Raw genomic sequence first — 10,680 nt, forward strand, 5'->3', positions numbered from 1 at the left:
ATTTAGAATGTCAGGACGAGCTTTAGATTTCCCTACTCTTAAAGTTTCAAGAGCAGCTGCAGAATCAGAACAGATAATGACTTCACTAAAACTGGCTTCCTCAATCCACCATAGAGCCCATTGAATTGCCATTAATTCAGTCGTGAGAACAGAGCTTCCATCAGAAATGCGCCGGCCAATCTTCAACCCAAGCTGCTCCACATACACTCCAAACCCAGCTCTCCCACTAACTGGATCTTTAGATCCATCTGTAAAAACAATCAAAGTGCTCTCACTGATTGAATTAAGATATTCCACTATACCTTCGGTGTTCAGTGTATTTATAGATTATAAATGGTCGTGAATTTACTTTTTTCCCCCCCAAATCATCCTGAGGGCTGGATTGGACCCCAGTAATTTGACACCCCTGCCTTAATGTAATTGTTATTCTGAACCCTCCTCCTGTATCGGAGCATTTTGTTCGATCCTAGGGATAATACTGAACTTAGAGAATTTATCACACAGAAGAAACATTTAGACAGGTACATGGATGGATAGGGCAGGTTTAGAGGAATATGGGCTAAACGCATGCAGGTGGGACCTGTGTAGATGGGACATGTTGGTTGGTGTGGGCAAGTTGGTCGAAGGGCCTGTGACTTAGACTCTATGAGGAGGTCATTCAGCCCATCGTGTCAGTGCTGGTCAATGTGAAGCTCCCCGGCATAAACCCATGTACCAACACTGGGTGCCTTGGCTGGTAGGTCATGGTCTTTAAACACAGATATAAATATTGTATAAATGTGATTTATACCTTTAGCACTCGTTCATACATTGTTTCTCACCCATCATCTGAGTTGAAAAAATTAATCTGTATCTTCTTCCTAATCCTTCTACAAATTAATTTCAGTGTCCCTGGTTTTGGACTTTCCTGGTAAGGGTGCCAGGTTCTTCTTAATCACTCTGTAATTTTATATGTACCCCTTAGCTTCCTCTGTTTCAAAGCAAGCAACCCCAACCTATTCCATCTTTCCTTATGTGTGCAACTTTTTAGTCCTGGCAACATGCTGATAAATGTCCTCTGCTCCTTCTTCAACCCATTCACATCACTCCTGTATTGTGGTGGGCAGAAATGTCCAGCTCTTGATTTAACAACCCCTGTCTTGGGTCATTGCCTTGGGATGAAGGACATGTAGAGTTGTAACCAGGGATTTTTTTGTTAATGTCCAGAGGCCAATATCCCATCATCCTGACCCAATGAGTTAGATGTTGTCTAGGCCTTAATAACTAGGCCGAAGATAGGTACAAAGTGCTGCAGTATCTCAGCCGACCAGGCCATATCTCTGGAGAAAAAGGGTGGATAACGTTTCTATTCGGAACCCATCTTCAGACCCGAAACGTCACCCATACATTTTCTCCAGAGATGCTGCCTGAACCGCCAACACTTTATATCTTTCTTCGGTATAAACCAACATCTACAGTTCCTTCCTACACACTAATATCTAAGCCATTGGTTTAAGTGTTTTGTTTCCTAATAGATCATCATTGTCCACTTTATCCACTGCATTTCGTTGTCTCTGTACTGTACACTGACAATGACAATTAAAGTTGAATCTGAATCTAAATCTGATTGACCTGCACTGCTGAACAAGGTAGTGTCTAGAAAACAATTTTGCTGAGGTGACACATTGCTGCCATTTTCAGAAGATAACCGTGAATTAATCTTCATTTTGGTAATATCCGAAATAATTCAGCTTTCTGCAACGTGCAAATGTTAGTATCAATAATATATAGCATTATGACCTCAAAAAAATGCCTGCTTTCCTGTGTATTAAAAGGCAGGAATTTAAAGCTAAAATTAACATTCTCATAATTCCACTCAACACAATTTACGAAAAGTGTCCATTTTTTACAGGTGCTCCTTTAACAGTGAATGCCAAAAAACAATTTGGATAAAGTTCACAGGACAAGCTGACAGTTGTCCAAAAGTTGCCTTTCAACCTTCGGCAATTGCTGATAATTTGGACAAGGCACAGGTAATATCAAATTAACTCAAACTTTAGAAATTACATTGTGGATTGTCTTAATATGTCCATTTTGTGCACAATTGACAATTGCCACAGAAGGCTGTGGAGGCCAAGTCAATGGATATTTTTAAAGGAGAGATAGATAGATTCTTGATTAGTAAAGTGTCAGAGGTAATGGGGGGATGGCAGGAGAATGGGGTTAGGAGGGAGAGATAGATCAGCCATGATTGAATGGCGGAGTGGACGATGGACCAAATGGCCTAATTCTGCTCCTATCACACGGCACACATTGTCCAAATAGTGATTAGAATGTGGATCATTCCATTGCAGGGAGTAAATGAACCAAATAACAGGGGAATCCCAAAGGGGAATCAAGGTAAAAATGTGAAGCAGAAAGGAACAGAAGGAAACGCCAAAGATAGGCACAAAATGCTGGAGTAACTCAGCAGGTCAGCCAGCATTTCTGGAGAACACCATTGAGTTACTCCAGCATTTTGTGCTTCTCCATTGAAGGCGCCTGTCCCGCTGAGTTACTCCAGCATTTTGTGTCTATCTTCGGTGTAAACCAGCATCTGCAGTTCCTTCCTACACAGAAGGAAATGCCAACATTGTGTGATAAAGACAAACGGAGCAGCATCATGTAAAGCATAAACTCTAGCAGAGAACAGCAGGGCCAAATGGCTTTTTATTCTGATGCGATACTGCTTAAACTCTGAAGCTAGATAAAGACATAATGCAACAAGGAATAGGAGAAGCAAGGAACTAAAGATGCTGGAATCTTGAGCAAAACACCAAGTTCAGCATCTGCAGCTCCTTACGTCTCTTATTCCTTGTTGCCTTATGTCCTTACCTAGTTTCAGAGTTTATCCAGTATCACCACGGAATAAAAAAACATTTGGCATCTAATGGTTTTGTTTAGAGATATAGCACGTAAACACTAACACTATCCTACACACACTAGGATAGGATTTACATTTATAGCAAAGCCAATTAACCTACAAACCTGTACGTCTTTGGAGTGTGGGAGGAACCCGGAGATCCTGGAGAACGAACAAAATCTGTACAGACAGCACCTGTAGTCAAGATGGAACACGGGTCTCTGACGCTGTAGGGCAGCAACACTACCGCTGTGCTACTGTCTTTACCCGGTTTCCCCTTATAATCATCTGTGCAGATTTGTCTCATCTATTCCATGTAATGACATTCCGCATTCTAATGACTCTTTGGGCATTAGCATGTTTCTTTAGAGTTTCCAGATACCTTTATTGGTGACCCAAACTTTTGATCTTTACCACTTTTTTTGCGGGCACGTTGTTGTAACAAGTGAAGTTTGCTCAGAGATATATCTTTTAACTTTATTTTCATTTTCAGCATTTTAAAGTGATATTAAAAGGGAATCTTGGCAATGTAAACAGACAAAAGGGAGAGTGTATGATGAGGAACACCAAGACGAATGAGATTATTTGCCATGCCAATTACAGCACTTATTACCTCTGCCATCTGTCCAGCAAGACCTACCTTCAGCTCAGCAATCAGATAGGTACAGTATTCCTACAAGGAGAGATTGGGTTTTGTCTGAAGATGGACACAAAATGCTGGAGTAACTCAGAACCTTCTTCAGAATGGTCTCGACCCAAAACGTCACCAATTCCTCCTCTCCAGAAATACTGCCTGTCCCGCTGAGTTACTTTTTTTGTCTACGGTTTAAACCAGCATCTGTAGTTCCTTTGGGTTTTGTCTAAAAGGACTGACTGAACTATTACTTTCCTGTACATCCCTTGCAACTTGATGTAACATTCATTGTTCTGTATTTCTTGTGTTGAAAGAAATCCATGACTACTTTAGCTACTTTACCAAAAAACAAAGTAATATTGTTGAGTGCTGATATTTCTCATAAAGCAGCACCCGTTTGGGATTTGGCATGAGTAAATCTGATACAAAAGGATCTTCTCTGTTTCTCTGTAAGAAGAACTGCAGATGCTGGAGTAAACCAAAGATAGACAAAAAAAGCTGGAGGAACTCAGCGGGACAGGCAGCATCTCTGGAGAAAAAGGATGGGTGATGTGTCGGATCGAGACCCCGCTGAAAAAGGGTCTTCACCCGAAACGTCCCCTATTCCTTTTCTCCAGAGATGCTGCCTACCTCGCTGAGTTTACTGCAGCACTTTGTGCCGAAACGCAACTCTGGTGCTGGCTCCCATTGGGTTTGGTTCTGATCATCCGCCCATTTATTGAATTGATGGCAGATTGCAGAGCTGTGATGGGCAGAGAGATGGGCTGTCTGAGTCCCCTGCTCCTGCTCCACCTAACTAGTATAGTTAGTGTGTAAACCCCTATTTACCCTGTGGGAGACCGTTCCCACCTCATCCCATTACTCCTCTTCCATTAAGGGGAACTGGCAGGTGAGGGGTGGGTCTGTTGCCACGTGTGGCGGCAGGCAGTAAATAGGACCATTGGGTGCTTTCGTAACATTGTCGGCACCAACACTTTGGCAAAACTTGTGGGCTGCCTAGGCTGTATGCAAAACTAAGCATTTCACTGTACCTAGGTGCATGTGACAATAAAGTATCATCCATTCAGTCATTAGAGTCACAGAATGATACGGTGTGGAAACAGGCCCTTTGGCCCATCTTGCCCACATCGGCCAACATGTCCCAGTTACACTAGTCCCACCTGCCTGCGTTTAGTCCATATCCCTCCAAACCTGTCCTATCCATGTACCTGTCTAACTGTTTCTTAAATGCCGGGATAGTCCCAGTCTCACCTTCCCCATCTGGCAGCACGTTCCATACACCCACCACCCTTTGTGTGAAAAAGTTACCCCTCAGAATCCTATTAAATCTTTTCCCCATTCACCTTAAACCTATGTTCTCGGGTCCTCGATTCATCTACTCTGGGCAAGAGACTCTGTGCATCTACCCGATCTATTCCTCTTGTGATTGTATACACATTACTCCTACCAGACCCACTCAGGGAACTGTAATGCAGCCCAGAGTTAAACCAACCTGGTATTCAAGGCAATGCCAGTCTCTTGCCCGTCTCACAGCATGCAAACCCTGTTAAAAATCGGATCTTAAGATTTTAGAAGATTTTAATGCACTTTTCTTGCCTGTTTCCTGCAGACCCATTCGTAGAGGCATCTTTTCAATTAACGTCCCTGAACATCACCACCAAGCTGCATAATTGTTTTAACAGTCATGCCTCCCGCGGTAACAGTCCTTAAGTTTGTTAGCTCATTGTGTCAAGTAGAATCTTTGGATGAGTCTGGAATAAAGTACTGTCAGGGTCACAAAACAGAACTATTTCAGAAAAATATGTAAAGCAATCTGGGCGGCACGGTGGTGCAACAGTAGAGTTGCTGCCTTAGACCCGGGTTCCATCCTGGCTACGGGTGCTGTTTATACGGAGTTTGTACATTCTCTCTGTGACCGTGTGAGTTTTCTCCGGGTGTTCCGGTTTTCTCCCACACTCCAAAGACGTACAAGATTTTGTAGGTTAATTGGCTTTGTAAAATTGTAAATTGTCCCTAGTGTGTGTAGGATTGTGTAAGTGTGCGGGAATCGCTGGTCGGCGCGGACTCAGTGGACCGAAGTGCCTGTTCAGCACTGCGTCTCTAAACTAAACTAAACTCAATTGCAAAAATTCCTATTCTGAAGGATTTCTATTCCTAAACCATCATTATGCTCATTTATTTTCACGAGTTATGGAACTTTACATTAATGCAGGACCTTCCCATATCAAGGTGGTACACAGGATCACAGCTCCACATAGTTCAGCTTGGGATTTTCTATGGCTGAGGAATGCATTTGGAGACTAATAATTTAGCAATGAATTCCACAAATTTACCTCCCTCTGACTAAAGAAATTTCTCCTCATCTCCTTCCTGAAGGAACTGTGGAATTCTTTGCCACAGAAGGCTGTGGGGATCAAGTCTGGATATCTTTAAGGCAGAGATAGATAGATTATTGATTAGTACGGGTGTCAGGGGTTATGGGGAGAAGGCAGGAGAATGGGGTGAGGAGGGAGAGATAGATCAGCCATGATTGAATGGCGGAGTAGACTTGTTGGGCTGAATGGTATAATTCTCCTATCATTTCTGATCTTTTGACCTCAGCTCCTAATTCTTTCACCTCCCTCTAGTGCCCATCCACACCTCCAGATTCAGAGTCAGTTTAATCCTGGCTATTATCAGGCAACTGAACCAACCTACCACATGTAGAGAGCTGTGCTGAGCTACTATCTACCTCATTGGTGACCCTTGGACTTAGTTTTTGATTGGACTTTACTGGCTTTACCTTGCACTAAACATTATTCCCATATCATGCATCTGTACATTGCGGATGGCCTGATTGTAATCATGTATACATAGATACATAGAAAATAGGTGCAGGAGTAGGCCATTCGGCCCTTCGAGCCTGCACCGCCATTCAATATGATCATGGCTGATCATCCAACTCAGTATCCCGTACCTGCCTTCTCTCCATACCCCCTGATCACTTTAGCCACAAGGGCCACATCTAACTCCCTCTTAAATATAGCCAATGAACTGGCCTCAACTACCCTCTGTGGCAGAGAGTTCCAGAGATTCACCACTCTCTGTGTGAAAAAGTTTCTTCTCATCTCGGTCCTAAAGGATTTCCCCCTTATCCTTAAGCTGTGACCCCTTGTCCTGGACTTCCACAACATCGGGAACAATCTTCCTGCATCTAGCCTGTCCAACCCCATAAGAATTTTGTACGTTTCTATAAGATCCCCTCTCAATCTCCTAAATTCTAGCGAGTATAAGCCAAGTCTATCCAGTCTTTCTTCATATGAAAGTCCTGACATCCCAGGAATCAGTCTGGTGAACCTTCTCTGCACTCCCTCTATGGCTATAATGTCCTTCCTCAGATTTGGAGACCAAAACTGTACGCAATACTCCAGGTGTGGTCTCACCAAGACCCTGTACAACTGCAGTAGAACCTCCCTGCTCCTATATTCAAATCCTTTTGCTATGAAAGCTAACATACCATTCGCTTTCTTCACTGCCTGCTGCATAGTCTTAACTCGGTACACGTGACAATAACTAAACTGAACTGAACTCTCCGGGACTGGTGAACCTGTACAGGCTGATGTGCCGGGCTCATCCTCCTGCTCTGCCTTTTGCAGCTCCCCTAATTTACCTCTCCCATTTACTCAGTGATCAGATAACCTTGTCTATAGCTGAACCCCCTGGTCATCCTGGTTTTACCCTGTCAGCGACATGCCATCCCCCACCCTCTACAGGTTTTTATTGTGTCCTTTTCAGTTCTGAAGTGTCTCTGATGTTGAGGCATTGGCTTTAGACAGACACAAAATGTTGGCGTCGTTCAGCGGGTCAGGCAGCATCTCTGGAGAAAAGGTAGGTGACGTTTCAGGTCGAGACCCTTCTTCAGACAGAGAGGGAAATGGGACTGAGAGATATAGGCGGCGATGTAGAGAGATATGGAACAAATGAATGAAAGATATGCAAAAACTAACAATGATAAAGGAAATGGTCCATTGTTGGCCGTGGGCTAGGTGTAAATGAGTTATACAGACAATGACACTCACCAGGACTACATATAAACTAATACAATGACTAGGGTGAGGGAGGGATAGCGAGAGTGGGGAAGCAAGGGTTACTTGAAATTAGATAAATCAATATTCATATCTCTGGGTTGTAAGCTGCCCAAGACATTGACTTTGCTTCTCATCTCACAGGTGTGGCCTGAGTATACCCAGCATTTTCCATTTTCGTTTTAGATTTCCAATATCTGCAACATCTTGATTAGTGCCCCTGTGCTGCTCATGATACACTCTGCAATGGGATGGTTAGGCCTGGTGAGAGATTGTATGCTGTTATTTCTGTGTTTCTATGCCACTATCACCTGCTAACCAAAGGTCCCTTTTTCCCCTTTGTTCGCTAGATGTTCCAATTGTGTTAATTCTGGATGTTACTGGTGGGCAAAAGTGCTCTCTATTTCCTAATCTAAGTAAAACGCAGGTAACAGTCATCAGCTTTATTAATATCAATATCAATTTTAAAAGAGGACAGACATGAAATTAACATCAATTTTTTGTTTCAGGCCTGCCCTCATGTTACTCGTGCAGAACAATCTACACAGTTAGACCTTCACATTTACCTGAAAGATGCTGAAATTCTCGAAATAAGGCTAAATACCCACTCTTGTATCTGTGTGAGGGCAAAGTTCATCATTTAGTTTGGGAAGGAAGTTTACACCGAAGATAGACACAAAATGCCGGAGTAACTTAGCATCATCCCTGTTGAGAAGGAATGGGTGACGTTTTCGGTTGAGACCCTTCTTTGGTCTAAGAAGGGTCTCGACCCGAAACGTCATCCATTCCTTCTCTCCAGAGATGCTGCCTGTCTCGCTGAGCTACTCCAGCATTCTGTGTCTATTTAAACCAACAATTACATTTTCGATTTAAACCAGTATTTGCAGTTCCTTTCTACACTTCTTTAGCTATCTATCTATCTTCTATCTTCTATATTACTAAAAGTCTGTTCTTGACCGGTTTTGGCCATCTGTGCTGCGATTTCCGAGAGAACGCCGCCACCTACGGCCGTCATTTTTGGCCACCTTGCTCAGAGCCCCCCTCCGCCGCATGTGTGCCGAGGATCTTTTCCCGTCGATTAAAAATGCCAGAGATATTAATGTTTTTACAAAATTCCTCATTCTCTCTGCTGCCCCCGCTGGCGGCAGGGGGGAGGGACTATAAAACCAGGAAGTGATGTGCCACACAGTCTCTTCAAGATGGAGGAAGGCAGAGGGTCACGTTTTTCTGCGCTGTGAATAACACTGAACACATGTATACTCAAATGTAAGTGCCCTTAGTGGTTCTAAAATGCTTGCAGAATGTGTCTATTGGTTCTAAAGCTTGCAAAAAAAGTGTCTATTGGTTCTAAAGCTTGCAAAAAAATGTCTATTGGTTCTAAAGCTTACAAAAAAATCTCTATTGGTTCTAAAGCTTGCAAAAAAATGTCTATTGGTTCTAAAGCTTGCAAAAAATGTGTATTGGTTCTAAAGCTTGCAAAATGTGTCTCTATTAGTTCTAAAGCTTGCAAAAAAAGGCTATTGGTTCTAAAGCTTGCAAAAAATGTCTATTGGTTCTAAAGCTTGCAAAAAAATGTCTATTGGTTCTAAACCTTGCAAAAAAAGTGTCTATTGGTTCTAAAGCTTGCAAAAAAGTGTCTATTGGTTCTAAAGCTTGCAAAAAATGTTTATTGTTTCTAAAGCTTGCAAAAAATAAATGTCTATTGGTTCTAAAGCTTGCAAAAAAATGTCTATTGGTTCAAAAGCTTGCAAAAAATGTCTATTGGTTCTAAAGCTTGCAAAAAAAATGACTTGGTTCTAAAGCTAGCAAAAAAAATGTCTATTGGTTCTAAAATGGTTCATACTAGCGCTCCTTGGGTGCAATGGCTTGAAGTTAAAATGCATTACTTACTGCAAATGAGGGCGTGGGAGCATTGGCTTGAAGTTGAAAGGCACTACTTACTGCAAATTGTGGCTTGAAGTTGAAAGGCACTACTTACTGCAAATGGTGGCTTGAGTGCTTTGGCTTTAAGTTGAAAGGCACTACTTACTGCAAATTGTAGCTTGGGTGCTTTGGCATTAAGTTGAAAGGCACTGCAAATGGTGGCATGAAGCTGAAAGGCTCTACTTACTGCAAATGGTGGCTTGGTTGCTTTGGCTTGAAGTTGAAAGGCACTACTTACTGCAAATGGTGGCTTGGGTGTGGCTTGAAGTTGAAAGACACCACTTACTGCAAATGGTGACATGAAGTTGAAAGGCACTATTTACTGCAAATGGTGGATTGGTTGCTTTGGCTTAAAGTTGAAAGGCACTACGTACTGCAAATGGTGGCTTGGGAGCTTTGGCTTGAAGTTGAAAGGCACTTTACTGCAAATGGTGGCTTGGTTGCTTTGGCTTGAAGTTGAAAGGCACTACTTACTGCAAATGGTGGCTTGGGTGTGGCTTGAAGTTGAAAGACACCACTTACTGCAAATGATGGCTTGGGTGTGGCTTGAAGTTGAAATACACCACTTACTGCAAATGGTGGCATGAAGTTGAAAGACACCACTTACTGAAAATGGTGGCATGAAGTTGAAAGGCACTACTTACTGCAAATGGTGGCTTGGGAGCTTTGACTTGAAGTTGAAAGGCACTACTTACTGCAAATGGAGGCTTGGGTGCTTTGGCTTGAAGTTGAAAGGCACTACTTACTGCAAATGGTGGCTTGGTTGCTTTGGCTTGAAGTTGAAAGGCACTACTTACTGCAGCTGGTAGCTTGGGTGTGGCTTGAAGTTGAAAGACACCACTTACTGCAAATGATAGCATGAAGTTGAAAGGCACTACTTACTGCAAATGGTGGCTTGGTTGCTTTGGCTTGAAGTTGAAAGGCACTGCTTACAGCAAATTGTGGCTTGGGAGGTTTGACTTGAAGTTGAAAGGCACTACTTACTGCAAATGATGGCTTGGGTGTGGCTTGAAGTTGAAAGGCACTACTTACTGCAAATGGTGGCTTGGGTGCAATGGCTTGAAGTTAAAATGCATTACTTACTGCAAATGGGGGCGTGGGTGCATTGGCTTGAAGTTGAAAGCCACTACTTACTGCAAATTGTGGCTTGAAGTTGAAAGGTACTACTTACTGCTAAT

The 10,680-nt window shown here is 42.8% G+C and overlaps 1 protein-coding gene across 1 annotated transcript in view; it reads left to right on the forward strand.

Annotated features, from left to right (window-relative positions):
* The window catches only part of LOC116984958 (plexin-C1-like), a 90,750-nt gene extending 85,525 nt beyond the window's left edge, over positions 1-5,225 (forward strand). Inside the window, exons 6-8 of the mRNA XM_033039320.1 lie at positions 1,892-2,012; positions 3,375-3,543; positions 5,125-5,225. Coding sequence (XP_032895211.1) covers positions 1,892-2,012; positions 3,375-3,543; positions 5,125-5,225 — 391 coding nt within the window. The remainder of the gene's footprint in view (positions 1-1,891; positions 2,013-3,374; positions 3,544-5,124) is intronic.
* The last annotated feature ends 5,455 nt before the right edge of the window (positions 5,226-10,680 follow it).

This window comes from Amblyraja radiata, chromosome 21 (assembly GCF_010909765.2).
Source record: "Amblyraja radiata isolate CabotCenter1 chromosome 21, sAmbRad1.1.pri, whole genome shotgun sequence".
Taxonomy (NCBI): Eukaryota; Metazoa; Chordata; class Chondrichthyes; order Rajiformes; family Rajidae; genus Amblyraja; species Amblyraja radiata.